This window comes from Diorhabda sublineata, chromosome 2 (genome assembly GCF_026230105.1).
Source record: "Diorhabda sublineata isolate icDioSubl1.1 chromosome 2, icDioSubl1.1, whole genome shotgun sequence".
Classification (NCBI taxonomy): domain Eukaryota; kingdom Metazoa; phylum Arthropoda; class Insecta; order Coleoptera; family Chrysomelidae; genus Diorhabda; species Diorhabda sublineata.
The window spans coordinates 3,612,917-3,635,391 of NC_079475.1; the positions used below are offsets into that span (position 1 = coordinate 3,612,917).

The window sequence follows — 22,475 nt, forward strand, 5'->3', positions numbered from 1 at the left end:
TATGACACCAAATATTAACATTTCTACAGTTGAAGTTTGATAATAGAGTCGTAGAAATTGAATCAACACTTGAAATTTCACTACACTACAATTATTACACTAATCAATAAACGACTTACAATTTAATAACAATAATCTCATTTCAGATCCCAGATAATAGTTCAACCTAATAATAAATGAAGCCAGTTAAAATCTCTTATAGTTTCCATTACATCAAGTTATGACTGACGCCGTCAGACTGCGTACAGTTGGTCACACTATACTTTCTATTATATGATGTTATGGCGAGCATCTTCAGATGGCTTTCGGCTATTTACTATATATTATTTTATATAACAATATATTTGATACCAGTTCAATTTGAAAAATGCAAAAATTATAGTCACATCACCGCGATTTTAGTATGCTTTAATGGTTTCAATAAAACTAACCAAATACTTTTACCATAGCATACGAAATTGTTGTGAACGCACCTCGTATATATGTATATTTCTTTCTTGTTATTAATCTGTTCGCCGCATATATTGAATTTTGTTAACGTGGCAGCATTTTGGTTTCTATTTTTAGACCTTTTTTGCTGTCGCCCGTCGGCTAGCGCTGGGCCAAAAGATAAATAGAAAAAGAAATGTAACACTTGCTTTTTGACCTTGGTAGCGTGCGTGTGATTATTATCGCGCTACTATCTTATAATATATTTATATATTATGTATTTTGGTTAATGTCAATTAGCAAGAGTGTATAAATGTTTAGTTTCAAACTACAATTTAGTTAAATAGTAAATACAGTCCACTACTTATTTGTTTATAGTTTAATGATGTAAAAGGTGAATAAGAAGAAAGTTTAGTGTTTTATTTGCCATTACAAATGAACTAAAAAATAACGTAATCAGGAATCTCCTGTACATAAAAATGGTCTTACGAGCCAGATATTGAAGAATCCAGTGGGCTTTGGTGTAATCTTCGTGACTATTAACTATTGGATATTGGTTTTGGTTGTGCTTTGTGCAAATATACATTGCTCGCGTAGTTATTGGGACTATTGCAGCGAACTATTGGTTTTAGTTTACAAGAACGGTGCTATTGAAACACTAGTGATAAGAACAATTTGGTTCCGGTTGCTAAAAATTCCTGGAATTGCTGTGCTGCTTAGATATTGGATTTGAGCGGACCGGTAAAGTACAAAAACACAAAGAAAAAGTTCTTGGAGAGAAGTTAACAATGCTTAAAACTTATTTTGACAAGTTGAATGCTTTCTTGGAAACGTTAACGGATGGTGTTGATCGGGATTTTTTTGTGAAATTAGATATGCGCTTAGAAAAAATGGCCGAATTGTTACCGGCATTTGATGCGATTCAGAATGAGATAGAATTTTTGGCGGATGAGGATGAGTTTACAGAACGTCAGAATTTCGAGGATAATTTTTATAGGTTTTCAACGTTAGCGGGTAATTTACTGACAAAACACAATTTCTATGAGCTAGATAATGAAAAAGAATCGTAAGATCGACTGCTCCAGGTTCAAGTTCCCATCGTAGTAAAAATGAACATATGGCTCTAAAAGCATTGCCAAAACTTCCGCCAATTCCAATTCCTATCTTTCCTGGAAAATCTGAAAATTGGCTGAAGTTCAGGGATACCTTTTCTTCTTTGGTTAACAAAAATGAAAGATTGAATAATATAGAAAAATTTTATTTTCTTAGGGGCGCATTGGACGGGGACGCAAAACAGTTTATTGGCACACTCGAATTTTCTGATAGTGGGTATGATGTTGCTTGGAACTATTAGAAAGGTTTAACAATACTTCTTTGTTATAATATATATATATATATATATATGTATATATATATATATATATATATATATATATATATATATATATATATATATATACTTAAAATGTTTGGTTAATCTGCCAGAAATACAAAAGGAAAATGCTGTTGATCTTCGGAAAATGTTGGATATTTTAGTTAAAAATCTTAGATCGCTTAATTCATTGGGGGTGAATACAGAACACTGGGATATTATGGTTATATTTTTAGCATGTTTAAAACTTGATTCGCATACAAAAAGAGAGTGGGAGGAAAGAAAAAATAAAGCTGCCTTACCTACCTACACGAGTTTAAAAGTTTTCTAAAAGGTCGATTTATTGGAAGGCTTAGGGATGAATAACTCTGTAAATATCATTAAAGAAAAAGGGTTATATAGGGCAAAGCAAAAATCCTACGTTTCTGTTAATCAAAAATGCTCCTTTTGTGATGCTGTTCATTTTATTCAAAATTGTAAATCATTTTTCGAATTAAACACTTATGCTAGGTTTCAAAAGGCCTTACACCTTAAGGTTTGTTTAAAGTGTCTAAAACCTGGGTATATGAGTGAAGATTGTTCCCAGAGAGGGTGTAAAAAATGTGGGTCTAAACATAATGTTCTTTTACACTATGATAAAAATAAAAATAATAGCATCCTCTCGGCAGTGTTGGCTCTGCAATAAGTGAGTCTGGTTTGGTGAAGTCAAAGGAGGAACCTTCATTAGGTGAACCGAAGGATTCTGTGCCTACAACTTCTAATGTTTAGTCTTCGTATTGAAATTCAAATAATGAAACAGATGTTTTATTGTCAACAGCTTTAGTGCATGCAATGGAGATTAATGGTAAATATCAAACATGTAGGGTTCTCTTGGATAGTGGGTCCCAGTCCAATTTAATCTCGGAAAAAATGTTTAAGACCTTGGGTTCAGAATCTATTGATGTAAATATATCTATGGCAGGAGTTAATCAGTTGGTTTCAAATATTAAGTCAAAGTGCAATGTGAAAATTGTTTCTTTTCATAATAATTTTGAGATAAGCATATCATGCTTACTGGTTTCAAAAATTGGTGATAATGTTCCTAGTCGGCCTTTAGATATATCGCATTTAAAAATACCAAACCATCTAAAATGGGCTGACCCATCTTTAGCTGAGCCAGGAGACATTGACATTTTATTAGGGGCTGAAACCTTCTATAGTCTTCTTTGAATTGGGCAAATAAGTCTTGGCGAAAAGCAACCAGTCATGCAAAAAACTAAGCTTGGATGGGTGTTGTCTGGCAGCATTGTGGTTCCGGAAGCTACAATTAGATTATGCAACTTTGTCAAAACAACACCATGTATTGAGGACCAGTTAAAGAACTTCTGGCAGCTTTAGGAGCCTCCATCAATTGTAACCTCAACAATGTCAAAATAAAGTCTTTTTGTGAAGATATGTTTGATAAAACCACATATACCACTTTATGATTCTATAGACAAGCTGGGTGACTCCAGAAGTCATGCTTTTGGGTAGGTTTTACTCATTGGAAAGGAGGTTAAATAAAAACCCCATTTTAAAGGACATGTACTTCTCTTTTATGAATGAATATGAGCAAATGGGTCATATGACACTTTTTGATGAGATTTCGATTGGTGGCATATCATATTTTCTTCCACACCATGGTGTATTAAGCTAGCAAAGCCAAACAACTAAACTTAGAGATGTTTTTAATGGGTCTGCTTCTACTGATGTCACTGAATGATATCCAACATACTGGGCCGGTCATTCAGGATGACTTATTGGATATTCTGTTTAGGTTTAGGCAGTTTAATGTGGTTGTTTGTGCGGACATTGAAAAAATGTATCGTATGGTCTGGGTGGTTTCAGAACAAAGATGTCTTCAAAAAATCTTATGGAGAAGAAAACCTGATGAAGATGTTCAGGAGTATACTTTAAATACTATTACCTATGGTACCAGATCAGCAGCGTACTTGGCCATACGCTGTTTGAAGCAGTTAGGATTGAACAATCTTCAAGCACATCCAGAGGCTTCTAATGTTATATTGCATGGATTTTACGTGGATGATATACTCTGTGGAGGGTCTTCTGTTACTGAAATGATTGATGTGTGTAAACAAGTTAAAGAAATTCTTGGAAGTGCTGGATTTAATTTAAGAAAATGGATATCAAATCGGCCTGATGTCATTGCTGGTATTCAAGGATCGTCTAGTTCAGAGGAAAATGTAATTTTTGAAGAAAAGGATTCCAATAAGACATTGGGTTTGTATTGGTCTTTTAAAAAGGATGTGTTAATGTATTATATAAATTTTCCTACCAATGTTTTTAAAGTAAACAAACGTAGCATCCTTTCAGAGATTTCAAAAATCTTTGATCCTCTTGGGTTATTAAGCCCTAGCATAGTTTTGGTTAAAATTTTGCTGCAAAGACTATGGCAGTTAAAAATAAGTTGGGACGAATCTTTGCCTTCAAACTTAGATTTTTATTGGAGAAAGTTAAGAAAAAAATTTTTTAAATGAATGCGAGATGTTATATGTTTGGTTCCAGTGGAGATCCAAATACTCGGATTTTGTAACGCCAGTATGGAAGCCTATGATGTCTGTTAAGTTTGATGATGTTTTTCTATGGTGTAACTCGACAGTGGTTCTAAATTAGATTTCGACATCTCCACATCTGTCGGAACCTATTCCTAATCGGGTGGCCCAGATCCAAGAAAAAACAGATGTAAGTGACTGGTTTTATGTAAAGTCTGAGCAAAATCCTGCTGACATCTTGTCTCGTGGATGAGTTCCATCTAAGCTGATGGAGCTAGATCTGTGGTGGAAGGGTCCTTCCTGGCTACATGATCCCCCAGACTCTTGGGATAAGATGCAAATCCCAATTATGTCTAAAATTCCGGAAATAAAACGAAAAGTTGTTGTTTGTAATTTTGAAAATATTTTCTTTGAAGGGTTTATTAATTATGACAGATTTTCTAGTTTTAACAAATTAATGAATTGCATGGTGTACATTCTAAGATTTATTGAAATAATAAAGTCTAAGAGGACTGCTAAATTTGGTGGCAGTAATTCAACAGCATGCGAAAAACAAAAGGCTTTACTACAAACCTTGATAATTTTAGTACAAAGGGAATGCTTTTTGACAGAAGTGAATAATTTAAAGCATAACGCGTCTTTGAGGTCCTCAAAGCTAGTTGGTATAACTCCCTTTTTGGACTCCTGTGGTATTCTGAGAGTGGGGGGTAGGTTGCAGTGTTCTAATTTGAAATTTTATGAGAAGCACCCGATATTGTTGTCATCAAAACATAAGTTCACAGTGCTATTAGTTTTATATGAGCATGGAAGACTTCTGCACGCTGGCCCACAACTTATGTTAAGTTCTCTACGCGAAAAATATTGGCCTGTTGGAGGCAGGAATCTAGTGCGCAAGATCACTAGAAATTGTATTGAGTGTTTTAGAGTTCATCCAGAGAAGGGTCAAGCAAGTCAAATTATGGGTGTGCTGCCTGAATTGCGGGTCCGAGCTTCTTTACCCTTTCAAAATGTAGGTGTGGACTATGCGGGTCCCATAATGATAAGAAATAAAAGCTATCCACCTTGAGTTGGTGAGTGATCTTACATCAGCAGCTTTTATTGCGTGTTTTAGTCGGTTTGTTTTAAGAAGGGGTATCCCTAGCAATGTTTTTAGTGATAACGGCACTACGTTTGTTGGGGCTTCTTCAGATTTGAAGGATTTTGGAAATCTTTTGATTTTACAATCCTCTAAATTACAAGAACAGCTTGAAAAAGATAATGTAAATTGGAATTTTATACCTGCTCATTCGCCAAACTTTGGTGGTTTATGGGAGGCGGGGGTTAAGTCCTGTAAATATCATTTAAAACGTGTCTTGGGAACATATTCTTTAACCTTCAAAGGTTTGTCCACTTTGCTTACGCAAGTAGAGGCCATTCTAAACTCCAGACTTTTAGTCCCTATGTCCCCTAGTTCTAATGATTTTGATGTCCCGAGTCCCGGTCATTTCCTTGTTGGTAAACGACCCACGTCTCTTCCAGATGGGGATTATCAAGATGTTAAGGAACACAGACTTGATAAATGGCAGCAGATTCAAAAGATGTATCAACAGTCCTGGCAGCGGTGGTCCAAGGAGTACTTGTCTGAACTCCAAACCAAATCTAAATGGAAATTGTTGCAACCAGGTTTCAAAGAAAATCAAATGGTGGTTATTAAAGATCACCATCTGGCTCCAACAGTATGGAAGCTTGGACGTATTGTGAAGCTAATTCCTGGCCCTGATGGAAGATGCCGGGTAGCAGAAATAAGGACTCGTACCGGAATCATTAAACGTGCTTTTTCCAAGATTTGTTTGTTACCTGATAATGAATTGTGATTTTGATTAGACTTTTGGTTTATTTTGGAAGATATTCTTCCAAGGTGGGGGGTATGTTGTGAACGCACCTCCTATATATGTATATTTCTTTCTTGTTATTAATCTGTTCGCCGCATATACTGAATTTTGTTACCATGGCAACAAGCTGTATTGTGGTTTCTATTTTCAGACCTTTTTTTGCTGTCGCCCGTCGGCTAGCGCTGGGCCAAAAGATAAATAGAAAAAGAAATGTAACACTTGCTTTTTGGCCTTGGTAGCGTGCATGTGATTATTATCGCGCTACTATAATATATTTATATATTATATATATTTATATATTATGTATTTTGGTTAATGTCAATTAGCAAGAGTGTATAAATGTTTAGTTTCAAACTACAATTTAGTTAAATAGTAAATACAGTCCAATACTTATTTGTTTATAGTTTAATGATGTAGTAAAGGTGAATAAGAAGAAATGAAATTTTTTTATTACCTGCTGATTGTTTACTCAAAATATGGAGTCCAACTGATGCTGCACCAGCACTTTGTCCAAAAACAATTACTTTACTAGGATCTCCGCCAAACATTCGAATATTTCGTTGTACCCATTTTAATGCCAGCAACTGATCTTTAAGTCCAGTATTTCCAGGAATTATTTCATCTGCAGTTGAAAGAAAGCCAAAAGGACCTACTCGATAATTTGAAGTTACTACAATAACATCTTGTTCTATCAAATAATCTGGACCGTAAAAGTTGTAATTTGAAGCACCGGTTGTAAAACCACCTCCGTATATATATGCCATTACTGGAAGGAGGGTAGTGTTAGCCTAAAAGAGATATAGCTTTCCTATAAAACTTCCTCAATTATAACCTAGATTTAAAGGTTGAATCATAATTGTAAATATTTTATGCGTTCGCCTATCCTTCCCAAAGATACATGGGAAGAACTGGAAAATATTTTAACACTGATTTCATTTCTTATTTCTTAGACCTTTTGATTTATTAATGGTTCTAAATTAATTAATTTTCCCTTAATCCCTTCATATATAATTACGTCGCGCTGGAATTTGGAAATTCTTGACGTTTCGGCTCCCGGTTTGGAGCCATTATCAAGATAAGGGTGTAGATAAGGTGGTTAAACGTTCAGTATTAAGAAGTAGTAAGAAGTGATCTGATTCCGTGATCTCAGTCTGCCTACTCAACGCAACGAATCACCCCTTTGCTTGGTTAATTGGTTGATTCCGAGTACTGAATCTGCCTACCTTTGGAATGATTAAAATTGAAAAAAAAAATAATATGCTTGCCATCCAGAACACTGCCAATATCCACACATTTACAACTAATTTTGAAACAGACGATCTAAAATCTAAAATCTAAGATCCAAAATCAAGAACATTTAGATGCATATACATATATATATATATATATATATATATATATATATATATATATATATATATATATATATATATATATATATATATATATATATATATATATATATATATATATATATATATATATATATATATATATATATATATATATATATATATATATATATATATATATATATATATATATAGAGAGAGAGAGAGAGAGAGAGAATGACTAAAGCCTTAACAATTTTTCTAAAGACACCTGAACCCTATAGAAAAATTATAGGTACATCGTATACGGAACGGAAGGATTGTTCACCTACGTACCAATTGAAAAAAGGAAGAGCCTACAGAACAGTAAGCTGAAACTCACGCAATTCTAGACCAATCGATGAGATAAAAACTGAAAATGAGAAAAAAGGTCATAAGGTAAGGAGCACTACAAATACAAGACACAGAGTGAGTAGGGAACCACTGCCTTCGTTTTTCGTTGATCTTGAACCACAAACTAACATTAAACAAACATTTGAACTACAATACATACTTTATAAGATAAAAATATAGTCACGGACAATTATTGTGAAATATACACAGTGTGCAGTTAACAATCTCAATGTGAACTTACCCACCCAAGAAGGTCATAATATCAATATGCATGCTAGAAAAGCTGCTTTTACAAAGAATCGAAACAGTTGGTCCGATAAACGAACTCATACCACAACACCAAATTGGTTTCAGTCAGAACACGCCACAATTCAGCAATGTCAGAGACTAGTAAACATAACTGAAAGAATCCCCGAGGTAACAAAAGGTGTAGTCTGGACATATAACATGCGTTCGATAGAGTTTGATACGATGGTCTCTTATACAAACTGAAACTACTAACGGAACACTATACTTAACTTCGAAATCTTTTCTTACTTGCCACTGCTTTAAAGTTACTAATGAAGAAGTTCACTCAAATAACAATACCATATAATCTATAATCTTCTAACCACAAACGATACCCTTATAGCGATATTTGCTGACTACACAACAATAATGGTCAAATACATCAACTTAACTGTAGCTACAGAGAAAGTACAAAATCATTCAAATTTGTTAACTCTACTAATGAAAATAAACGCTTGTCCGCAAATTTTCATAAATAATACCCAATAGGGTGTCGGGGGCTGCATCTGGATGGAAAACTTGAGACATATATCAACAACAGAAAAAATTAGATTTGAAATTAAAAAATATGCACTGGTTAATCATCAAAAGGTTTCAACTAAGTCTCGAAAATGAATTTCTCATCTACAAAACCATACTCATGTCAACTTGGTCGTATAGAATAGAACTAAGGGGCTTCAGTAAACCTTGAGAATGTAGATACTCCAAACATTTCAATCCACCGGATAAAAATCAATACAATGACCATAGTAATGTATTAATAAATCATTTATTCAACAAACATCAGCAAAGGAAAAATTGAGAATGCTATCCTACCATAAATACCGTCAATGGACGATTCTTGACTCACGTTAATGACTTACTCATCACTCTATAGAGTACATTGTAAAAGTTTAGTGTATCAATGAAAAATATGTTCTTTAACGTGAAAGTTCTTGACGCCCTTTTCGTATGTCATTTTCTTTGGTGAATATTGTATGTGTCGTGTCATATTTGCTTGTTTAAGTGATGGATACCAATAATACAGGTAAGCCTTTATTAAATTAATATGAAATTGTATTAAATATATTGTCAATAAATGACTTAATGAGCCGTCAATAATACCCTCTTTTAAAAATGTTTTTTCTTTATTTTTCAATTTCAATCGAAAAAAAACTTTACTTCCGCACCTTTCCGAGTTACATTTTTGATTTCTTTATATAGTATAAAGTCTTATAAAGAAAACTGCTTAAAATCAGCTGCTAGTTTTAAAAATAAACGAGTTTGAAATTTTTTTGGCAAAAATAGGAAAAAATCGGATTTTATGTTTTTGTGTTAATATTATTTTTTTTTATTGTTATAGGTTCACCTGGCTGCTCGGGGGTGAAAATGTTGACTCGTAAATACCTCTTCAATAAAATGAACGAGTACCATTCATTATCGATAAATGAAAAAATTAAATATTTAGAAAATTATTTACTCGTGTGTTACGGGGACACAGAAGAACATAAAAATGTGATAAAAAAAGGAGTTTTCGTATTTTAAATGTGATTTGAAAAAGAGGTGGTCTCGGGCGCATAGAATACTTGAAAACTTTTTGGCGGCCAATAATTCTTGGTTGGAAGGAACATTTGAGATCCCCGTAGACATGCATCAAAGGCCAGGACTACCTACCAAATCTTTTACCGAATCTAGCGAAAGAACAAAGAGAAGAAAAACTGAAGAAGTCTGCGCATCTTACAACGAATAAGTAATTGTTCACGCGGCACAAGTAATTTTACAAACAGAAGGAAAAAGAAACGCGTCCACTGTTTTAAAAGACATTACAAATTCTTCTGCGTCTACCAGTGATTGTAAAAACAGACATTCAAAGTCTAAAGAAATAGAGCCCCTTACTCCTCTGCAAGCACTGACAATGTTTGTTGAAGCCGATTTGACCAGAAGACAGTACGAAATTATTCGAGCAACGAATAAAAGATTCTATCCACATTATGAATAATTATTGAAGGCCAAAGAAGATTGCTACCCACCCAAGGAGTCATTACGAGTGACGTTTACCTGCGCAGAAGGAAACCTACAATCTTTGTTGGATCACACTGTAACCAGATTATCCCTCTTCTTAGAAGAAGTCTTACTCACACTTGATGCCGTTGAAAGCAACTCGTTACTGTTAACCTGCAAATGGGGTTGTGACGGCTCTCAACAAGCCCAGTGTAAACACAGGCTTTCAAGCGAAGATGAATCTGATGCTAATATTTTTATAAGCTCATTTGTGTTTCTACGAATTGTTTGTGGTGACGATAAAAGTAAAATCGTGTGACAAAATCCAACTCCATCTTCACCTAGATATTGCCGTCCAATAAGATTTAGATTCGTAAAAGAATCTACGGACATCACAAAAGAAGAAATCAATTATGTAAAGAATTGTGTAAACTCATTAAACTTGACGAAAGTTGACCTCAATGGAGAGAATTTTTTTTTCAACATAGTTTTAAAATGACTATGGTTGACGGAAAGGTCTGCAATGCAGCTACAGACACCAAATCGACACCAACAGATGTTATATATGTGGAGCTACATCAAAAGATTTTAATGATTTAACAAAAAAAATGATGTATGCCCTGAAGCTCTTGAACTTGGCATTTCCGTATTACATGAAAGAATCCGGATATTCGAAAGTGTGCTGCATTTAGCATATAAATTGCCCGTGAAAAAATATCGCGAAAGACGAACCGAAGAAGAAAAAAATCTAGAAAAGCAGAAGAAACTTGATATTCAGCAAAGATTTAGAGAGGAGACAGGTCTCTTAGTCGATATGCCAAAAAGTAACTTCAGAAACACAAACCATGGAAATAACAGCAGAAGATTCTTCGAGAACCCTGAATTGGCTGCAGAAATTACTGGGATAAGTTATGATTTGATTATTAGATTAAAAGTGATATGAGAAGCCATATCAAGCGGCCATAAGATTGACGTAGCAAAATATGATAAATACGCCATGGAAACTGCGAAACTATATGTTGAGTTATATGGCTGGTATCCATCCTATGACTCCAACGATGCATAAGGTCTCAATTCATGGAGCTCCAATAATAAAAAATTCGTTGTTGCCGTTGTTGCTTTCGTAAGAAGCTGCTGAGGCCCGCAATAAACATTTTAGGTCTTATCGCCTAAACTTTGCTCGCAAGTTTTCGAGGGAAGAATGCAACTTAGATATTTATCATAGGTTACTATTAACATCCGACCCATTTATGAGTTCCATGAGAAAAACCAAAAAAACCGCTTCAAAATTATTTTTGCCTGAGACAATGGAAATTGATGAAAGCGGCGAAAATTTAAATGTAGATGAATAAGTCTCCAATGTATGATTGATTATTTTTAGTGTTATCTATTTAGCTTATGTAACTTTAATATTGTATAACGAATGTAAAGATCCTTTTAATAATATAATATATTTACTTACTTATTAGAACAAAATAAACTTTGTTTTATTGAATAAAAAATAATACTTGAAAGTATTACTAAAACGTAGACAGCTGTCCCTCCTTGGGGAAAGCCGTGAATATGTCATATGTATTTTCAATATAATATTAAAAAACACTTTGAAATCAACTACGATCTCGAATAAAATCACAAGTAGGTGCGCCTAACCACCGTGCACCAACAAATAATAAACGATAAACGATCTATGTGGTATGTGAACCATTCCTAAAAATTGGAATGTTGTATTATAGTTCATTCCAAGAATTTCTGAATTTTTTAAATTGAATTTATAACATTAAACGTTACTTGCTGGATTTGTATTAGAAAATATTCCAGAAATATCTGTGATAATCATTCGACACAAGAAATAAAATGATATAAGAAACATCTATTATCTTATGTTCCTAAAATACTTTTAAAATAAATTAAAATTGTTCTCAAACTTACTTGAGTTAAGATTGGCGTATATACATTGATATAAAGACAATCTTCATTTTCATCATCAGTATCTTTAGCAACTGTAAAACATCGATAGCCATCTTTTTTTGTTTCTAAAATTCCAGTCCAGTTTTCGGCAGGAACAGGAGCCTTAAACGGAAATTTATCATCTACATACAATCAATTCCAATTCAATACAATGCAGTATTGCCTAATCGAGAGAGAGAGAAATGCTTTATGTCAAAAAATATTCCCAATTTGTAGGGAAAATTTGGAAAACACAAAAATAACTGAATAAAGATACAAATCAAATTGAATTTCAATAAACCGAAGAAAACCAATTAGTATATAAGTCCATAGCAAAATTAAACCAGTATGCAGCATGTCCGGAATTGAATATTATTATAATAGAAGTTGTTTATAGAGTAGAAGGCACTTAACTAATTATGAACATGTAGTAGGTAGGTAAAGGTCATGATACGAGTTCTTAAATTGTTAGCCGTGCAATTTACAATATTCTAGCACTTGTAGGAAAATCGGTATTATTTGCAATCAAGTATGCAGTCTGTCATAATTCCAAAGCTTTGGCTGCTCGGTTATAATTGAGTCACCAACGGTATTTTCAAGATACCGGTCGGATAGGCATAATATAGCAATCCAAATACATTCCAAATACATTCCTGGAATACTTGGGACACTCGAATGTATCTTTCAACGTCGTATTCTCTGTTCTTTTTATTTTCCACAGTACAAATATGATAATTTTTATGATTTGAAGATAAATTAGGTGACTACCAAGTATTCATATTATCTCTTCCTACACTCAAGGATCATGAAATATCGCTGTTGCATTCTCATCTCAACATACTGCAGAACTAATTTTTTGAGAAAATTATAAGCAAATTAATTGTGATATCAACGTGTTATATTGCGTCTCAAATAGAAATTCAAATATTCTTTACAATGCCGTACAATACACGAAGCATACCATAGCAGAAATCAGACTATTTTTCACATTTATAGATTATTTTTATTGAAATTTGATTCTATTTTCCTCGCAAACACAATTGTCATATTCAATGATAGTCCTAAACTTCCTTACTAACTCACCTGAAATCTTAAATCACCTAACGGTGGTTTAGCAAATGGGATTCCTTGGAACGCTCTAAAGGCTATTTTATTCGGGCTATTTCGTAAGTGACCTTCAATTTTACCATTGGCAATATCAACCACTAAATCCACCGCTAACTATAAAAAAGGACATATTATTAAAAAAAATTCATTTCACAAACCTTAAAGTAAACACTTAAGGTTATGTATGTATCGAGTATTGAGAGAAAAAAGAATTGGATTAGATGGAATTATACATATTAATCAATTGAAACGTCTTTTCTAGTACTTTGCAATAAGTGAGGAGGACATATTATTGGAGGCCAGAACTTATAACAAATGGTCATACCCCTTACAAAATTAACTGCTACATTATACTATATAATTATACTTTTAAAGTATTTGTGTTTGAAGTTTCTTGAACCGTTAATTATATTTATACTGAACACACTGTTTACCTACTACTACAACAACATTCACAGTTACGTTGTCTCACGCTCTATTAAGTTATCGTCTATCTGAAATTAAACTGAAACTCCATATTTATCCTAAATTCTCACACCAATGTTCTTCTTCCCTTGAAAACCAATTTGAGCGGAAAACTTTCAATCCTAAACTAATAAACTGTAGAGTAGGCTTTAAGGAATAGGCACTTTGTGCCTATTTGAACTATTATCATATTTAACATTCTCAATGATTTCAAATGAATCCAACAATTTATTATAGGATACATTTTGCAACAATTTTGCATGATTCATATTTATTCCCTGATTATTCCTGACAACGTGCTCGAAATACTCGTTTCGTCGGTCAGTCTATATTTTAAATAAGTTATGTGCTTTTTTAACCGGACATTAATAGAATTTTTAGCTTGTCCAACATAGTGCTGTCATAGTCAGTACAACTCATTTCATAAATAAAACTCTCTTCCAAATCTGGTATTTTATTCTTGGGATTACCTAACAATTGTTATAATTTACTGTTGGGTGCATTTGAAAGGAATAAAATTACTTAATTGAAAGTAGAAACTGGATTCTAGGATCAATCGCGTGTCGTTGGGCAGATACGCGTCATCAGTTCGCGGAAAAAAATACTGCTTATCGTGTCATAACGGTCGGTCGGTTGGCGGGAAAACAGGGCTTGTTTACGTAGCGGAAGGCTATAGAAGAATCGCCAGGGAGAGGTGGAACATATCAGAAGCAGCTGCAAAAATACACGTGGCTTCTGGTTTATATTATACAGGTTTGAAGAAAAACTATCGATGTCATAATGCCGTTTCTGTGATTACTCGGGGGCTGAGCATATACTATCTGTTGTATCTGTTGAAGAAGACAATTTGAGTTATAGGTTTTACATAAGCTGTCATAATGGTGAATAATTTTTGTTGATTTTCAGATATCTCGCATAAATACTTCCCTAAAATATGGATTTTTTGGATCAATATTGTGAATCTTTGTCCCTAAAGCTGCAAGGTAGAAAGTCAAATTTTATAGGAGTTCGATTTACACGTTTTTTCTTGATATTACCTTTTTTCCCACCCACCCACATTTTACGTTTGCCTTTTATGATATTTCCAAGCAGCTACCTTCGCGTCCTTGGACTCGTTCCCAAGCTCTGTTTTTTAAAATTTCATCAGCAGCGTGTCTGACATCATTTGGAGCATGATATTTCGTACTCTAGCGCGTCTGGTTGATCGCCTCTAGATCTAGCTCAAGAGGTACTTTATGAATGAATTGACCACTCCTCTTCGACTGGTATTGCGTTTAGTTCTTTTTCGTTTAACCATGATCTACTATTTAGATATATACCACCATGTTCTATACCCACAGTATCTTCGATAGGTAGTACCAATGTAATTTCCATATCCCTTCTCATATCTATTCGTTAACAAGGATCTTTCATGTTTTCATGTGAACATGAATTTAGAAAACACGGTGCACTATCTGATGGTGATTCGATACGAGGGTTAGCGGAAGTGGTAAATCGAATGCGATGCTGTCATTAATTGATTTGATTTGAAAATATTTATGGGTATTCTAAAAGCCTACATCAACCAAAGTATACTTACTTGCGGAATCTCATTAAACCTATGAAAGAAATTGGATAAGAGGAATATAATGGTTCACAATACGTAATTTATTCGGAGAATATTAAGAATAATAATATTTTTTGATGATTTATTCAAAGCTACTTTTGTTTTGGTCACCACATAGCTACAGATTGCTTTTATCTATGTCAAACATATTCAACAATCCCTAAACCATCACTTAGGGTCAATGCAAACTTTTTGGTTATATTCCAACTAGATTTACGAACTTCAAGGACATATATAATGGCCATGTGGATATTGATATGTCTTTTAGATTTTAAAAATGTGTTCTTTTTGCTGGAAAAATCAATATGGGTTCCTCATAATAGATAAAGGCTGCCACTTACTGTCTGATAGATATCGAATGATGAATATGTATGAAGAAGAAATGGTCACAAATTTTTCAGTTAAGATGAATAATCAATTAACTGCACAGTTACATAAATCTTAGAACAAAATACACTACCCACTAAGCAGGAATGTATCAAATAAGAACCACTGGAATCTCCAACCAGAGGTATTTGCCTCACCAAGCCTATCTATAGACAATCAACTAGACCGTTTTATAGACTAGCATATGTAACCCCCGGTGAGCGTCTCATCAGCACACTCATGGAGCAACCCAGTTTCTTGAGAAATGAAGATACTTATGAAATTAGAAATGATGACGGCGCCTTACCGAATCATACTAGAGTAGATGAATACATAGATTATACAATTAGCGATTATCATCAAACCATTAATAATACGAAAGTGCTACAAGGGTATTTATAATATTAATTGATAATGTATAATATAAACTACATGAATATTATCAAACAGTCAAGTGCGAATCGTCGTGTAAATAACCCTGATTTTGTATGGAACTGGTTCCATTGTATCTTCATTATTGAAAGAATAAAATAACTCGAAATATGAAGAAAACTGGAAAGGGCATATCAATGGAGTATACTACCAATCTCATTGGATATAAATACTTTGATTATTACAATGAAATAGTAGAAATATTAAAAATACTTGTAACTTCTCAGGTTCTCAGATATACTAGTCATGCTAAGGAAATGGTATATATTATTAGTTGCGCGAGGGTGGAATAATTCAATAAATAAAACGGCAACTGCCATTTTATATCAGTAGTTTGGAGACCATCAAACAATGCCTATCAACAAATTTGGTAGCCATTTCTTTTCCAAATAAACCCATGATTCATAAAGTGATATAGTTGAATCATCGCCTCTATATATATGGCAGGCAGATACCTACCACACAAATTTTTTCGCTCGTTTAAAAGGTCAAAAGACTAAATTGAGTAAGGAATTTTATAAATTGGATAATAGAGGAATTGCATAAAATTTCCAAACAGTTGTAAAATTTATTGCCGATGGTGATTTAGTAATAAACAATAAACTTCATGCACTTGCTGATATATCCATCGAGAAAGGAGATGTTATCAAGTTCAAATTAGCGTTTCCCATTTCCATTTGCATCGAAATTTTACTAGATGCTCCAATGCAAAAATATGTCTGAATGTGGCTTGCACTAAATTCAAAATCATTTATAATTATAATTGAATTGTTTTTTCTCGTTGATGCCATTTTGTGAAGTCACAAAAGTAAATCATTTCCTATAGTTCTATGAGGGTGTGTGTTGATGACGCAACAAAATCATTCTTGTCTGGCTTCGTTTGTTTTAATAATAATTATTATTTGTTTGTTTTAAGTTTTCACAGGGTTTTGTCTAAAAATTGTACTTTCTCGACAATAAAGCATTTCTCTTTCGCGATTATTGTTATATAGCAGCTCCGATGATCGCTTTTAGCGTATTTTAGCTTTTAGTTTGTGTATGTTTAGAAGTCGTCGTAGTTGTGATAATTCCACAAATATTTTTTTCTATTATAAATACTAGTAGTGTCTGATTCCGTCTGTCTGATGCTGTGTGTAAAGGTGTAAAGGTATGTCTCATATATTTTACAGCAATACTATCTAGCGTTTATATCATTCGACAATAATAATTATTGTTTGGCATCGATTTTTCGCCCTGTATAATATTTTGTACGTAGATACCATTTATTCCATTTGACGATGGCCATTCATGAAACCAGAGACAATAATGCCTTTTGGACATGGATAGCATTTTCCCGATATATTTTGTATAATATTCTGTATATAAAGTAGAAACGATAATGGCTTTTTAATATCGATATTCTCGCACTGCGTTTTTAATACCATTTTGACATCATGGTGGGTTGATACACCCTATATATGTCTTTGTAATGCCCTTTTGATATCGACAGTATTATGTATGTATATTATGTATAGTATGTGCCCAACCTACAAGAGCAATCACAGAAATTGTCATCGATAGTTTTTTCGATCCTGTAAATGCCTTTTTGGGAATTTCGACCAAGATGGCTTATTAGGAAGTTGATAAAACAAAATGAATAGGTATATCATTATTTGAGCTGGACTGATTTCCTTTACGTCATAACTGTTTACGTTCCCATTCATATATTGGGATGAATGGGATGAATACTCGCAATAAGCAGAAGTTATACTTGTAGAAAAAGTTGAAAGAGATTATTCTTCAAATATAGTGGTTTGAAATTAACTGTTTCTGCAATACAATGTAAAGCCTATGTTCTGGTGAATCTGTTAAATTATTTTCCACTCTTTGTTGATATTTGCTGTAAGTTTCTTACCGTACTTAGTTAGTAAGATCGTTCATGCTGTTCAATCTGTTATTGAAATTATTCAAAAAAGTCTCGAGTTTCACCTTTGATACGAGATGAAATCGAGATAAAATATTTGCATTCATAATAAACACTCGAGATATACTAATGTTTTGATTACTCACAATTAGTATTTGAACTAAAAAAGCTGAGAGATTGTCCTTGTTTTGAAAATTTATATATTGTAGAACAAAGCTTGAAATATCACTAATTAGTACTCATATTTCTATTAAATCTGATTCAGAATTAGGTTGTGAATTGATTGTTATAGTTTTTAGGGCGAAAGATTCGAATTTTATAAGATATTATCACTTCTTATTCAAATGGAAGAAAATTGGGTAATAATAACTACTGACTTCATTTGCAGCTTCTCAAATGCCTATCCAACAATTGTTACTGATTAGGAGAAGAGTAGATCCTGTACAAGAATTTTATTGCAAATACAGCAGAAATGTTTGTTGCACTTAAATCTTAACAGAATTTCAAAATTAGGAAGCTTTGTCTACTATAGAATCAAACAAAATTTCAATGTCAAAATATTTTATTACTCAACATGTTTTCCTTTTAATTGGATACGTTTATTACAGCGAACCCGCAACGTCTCTAGAACTTTAAAAAAAAATGTTTCCTCTTGCTCTGCAAACCAGACCACCACAGCTTTTATTACCTCCTTGTTGGAAGAAAATTTACGACCTTTTAAACTATTTTCAGTTAAGGAAAGAGATAATAATCGAACGGAGCCAAATCTTGTGAATAAAAGGGGTGTTCTAGTAATTCAAACCCTAAATCACGAACTTTTTGCATGGCAACATGAGATTTGTTTGCAGGGGCGTTGTCCTGCAGAAACAAAACACCTTTGGATAGCTTTTCGCGTCTTATCTCTTCACTTTTTTTCCGTAGATTGGTCAGTAATGTCGAATAGTAATCTCCAGTTATTGTTTTAACATCCGAACTTCCGAAAAATCAATAATCATTACTCCATGGCAATCTCAAAATACTGAAGCAAGAACTTTTCCAGTAGATTTTTAGACACGGTCTTGGAGAACTAGAGTGTCGCCATTCTATCGATTATTGTTTTGTTTCTGGATCGTAGAAATTTATCCAAGTTTCATCCATAGTAACAATTCGGTTTAATACATCTACATCGCTTTCAAATCGAGCACAGATAGAACGCGATGCTTCTACCCTTCAACGCTTTTGGTCAACATTCAAACATTTGGAGATCCATTTTGCAGCAATTTTTCTCATGTCCAAATTGACGTGAACTATATGATGAACGCGTTCATATGAAATATTCAGTGCTTTAGATATCCGTTTTGCCCAATTTGACGGTCTGATAAAATCATGAACTGCATCGATATTTTCGGGGATAACACAGAAACTGGCCTTCTCGACCGGTCATCATCTTCAATGGAAAATTTATCTCTTTTGAAGCTTGCAGTCCAATTTTTCACGGTCGCATACGAAGGACATTGATCACCAAGGGTATTAAGCATATCGTAAATCTACATACCTTTTAACCCTTTTACATACAGGTGGATGACTCGATACTCCAATTTTTCGATTTTCACAATTTCGGTGGACCTCTTTTTTTCTTTTAATGTATTGCTCAACTCTGTTCCACTTTTTTGACGTCAAACTTTATACTGACACTTTTAATAAGTTATTGTTCGTTGCTATGGTAACGTAATATTTTGTTTATACATGGAACTGGTCTAGGCTAACTAGATATCAATACATCCTCGTATTTCAGAGTTAATCCAGACAAATTAGAGTTTGGTAAGTAGTTTGAGAACATATTGAGTTTCACCAATTGAATAATACATGAATAAACCTTGAGAAATTGGAATTATGAGGTTTCTACATGAAAATTTCCTTGAATCTGAATTTGCTTCGATAACAACTTTTCATAACAAGATTTATTTTGTTGTAGTATGTTTTATTTAAGGGATTTCTAGTGTATTGCCATATACATGTTTTAGTTTTCTTATACACATTGGCGGTGTGGTGTTGCTGCCCACCCTTATTTTGTATAACTATTGTTAAATAGTCTACAGTTTGCTCAATATCTTCATTCTCTTTTATTCTGATCTCTAGACTAATGTTTCTATTCATTAGATTTTGAAAAGCATCCCAGTTTGTCTCTTTAGTTGTTAGCTTAGATGGTGTTGTTCTTCACCCACATTACATGTATACTTATGGCTATTATTATTGGGCTTATGATCTGACGTTCAATCGAAGTTTGACTCAATTGCACTATGGATGTCACCTATTCCTTTTATTATAACGAAGTCTACCAGATCAGGTTATTTTGTTGCAAAATAGACATTAGCGCTCAGCCTTCAGGTGTGATTAGTGTAGAACCATATGTGGTGTGTTTAGCGTTCCACTCCCTTCCAGCTAGAAATTTTGAACCAAGAGTTTATAAGAAATAATTATGTTCTTCACTTGATACAGAATTTCTTGGATTGCTGTAAACTGCCTCCACAATGAGAGGGGAAGTATTAGTTTCGATTTTTATTGTTGCTGCTTGAATTTTATCTGTTACATAAGGTTCCAGTGCATAATGTTTAATGTTCAATTTAATAATAACAGCAGATGCGGCATGTGTTCCGTCATCAGGATGGTTTGCGTAGTACACAGTATAGTTAAGTTTTTAATAAACGTTTTTTATATGGCATAACTTTAAGAAATGAGAAGGATATCTACTTTATTTGTTTTTAAAAATAATGATAACTTTAGTGTATGGTTGGAAATGCCATCACCATTCCATGATGCATCCATGATACATTATTTTGTTATTTTGTTGATGACTGTAGTTAGCATTGTTGAAAGCATACTATTTTGGTTTAAAAGTTGAGAAAACATTTTTTTTGAATTAGTATAGAATATCTGATAGTTCATCTAGTTCATTATTATTATTATTGTTAATCGCATTGGTATTCCCGATAGTGACGTCTCTATTACTAACTTTATTTATATTATGAGTTAATGGGATAGGTAAGTTTACATTAGGATTGGTAGGTACATTTTATTTTGTTCTTTGTTTTGTATTTCCGTTGTATCTAGCATTTATAAGGTCACGATAAACAGAACATCCTCTATAATTGGAAGGATGGTTTCCTTTACAGTGTGTACAACTTGCTGGTGTTTATTGTTTTTTACCAGTCTTATGTATCATGTGATCCAGCACATTGATGCAGTTATATGGTTTTATGCAATATGTTTTAGTATGACCAGAATCTTTGGATCGAGAGCATTACTGTATATTTCTTTTAATTTTTGGTGGTTCTACTCTTATATTGTTGTATATATTGAAGTTCAAATATCTGTTTATAATTATCTTAGGGTTCAAGATCGACGAAAAATAAAAGAAGTAGTCCCGTAATTATTCTGTGTCCGACATTTGTAATGTTCCTTACCTCATGACCCTTTTTCTCAATTTGGGTTATTTCATCGATTGGTATTGAATGATGTAGGTCTCGGAAATCTGCTCTCTTACTCATTACGTGGTGTATGAGTTTTCTGTGGGAATTAGGTGTGTTTGGAAAAATTTTTATTTTATTATTTGGTAAGGCTTTGGTGAAGTATGTTATAGTCAGCAACGCCATATATATATATATATATATATATATATATATATATATATATATATATATATATATAAATTTATTCTTCTAAATGATCCTGATTTTTTTAGGTGTCTTCATCTTTCTTTTGAAAATTACCAAAAACACAAATTTTAAAACAGATGAGACCTAACATCACTATATCAAAAGGTCTAAGAAATAAGAAATTAAATAAATAAATTAATATATATATATATATATATATATATATATATATATATATATATATATATATTGTTATGGTATTAATAGTGTGTAATGTGTTTATTTTTATAAATTTTATTTTAAATAAAATCAGATTTTAATTTGGGCGCCATTAATAATTATTTGAATTTCTTTATTTTATTATGTTATTATTATTTTTTTTATTCTCAGGGTATTATATTGTGAGGTCAAATTAAAAAATTTTATTGCGATAAATTGTTATGGTTATAAGGTCAGATTATAATAGTTTTAAGACCGGGTCTGTTCTTTATAATGAATAAAATATTCAAAATATACAATTTCTTAACTAGCTATTACAATTATTTTATTTTACAAACATTCATTCATTCATTCATACTCATAATTACATTCATAAAACTAAATTATATGGAAATGTGAACTCAAATATTATATACTAAAAGAAATACTTAAACTTAATAGAACAGTACCTTAAGTGTTTGTTATGTTGTATTTTTTAATTTTTTTTTTAATTGGAAATTGTTACGGCCTTGCAGAATAAACAGATACTCCGCTGTAGTTCCACTCCTGTTCTTTTCCTTTTCACAACTTCTTTATCTTGGAAATTGTCCCTTTGTGAGT

The 22,475-nt window shown here is 32.9% G+C and overlaps 1 protein-coding gene across 1 annotated transcript in view; it reads right to left on the reverse strand.

The window, feature by feature from the left end:
- The window catches only part of LOC130440828 (juvenile hormone esterase-like), a 49,239-nt gene that overhangs the window by 21,823 nt on the left and 4,941 nt on the right, over positions 1 to 22,475 (reverse strand). Inside the window, exons 2-4 of the mRNA XM_056774184.1 lie at positions 13,226 to 13,363; positions 12,125 to 12,265; positions 6,658 to 6,991 (exon numbers count right to left, since the gene is read on the reverse strand). Of these exons, the coding sequence (XP_056630162.1) occupies positions 6,658 to 6,991; positions 12,125 to 12,265; positions 13,226 to 13,363 (613 nt within the window). The remainder of the gene's footprint in view (positions 1 to 6,657; positions 6,992 to 12,124; positions 12,266 to 13,225; positions 13,364 to 22,475) is intronic.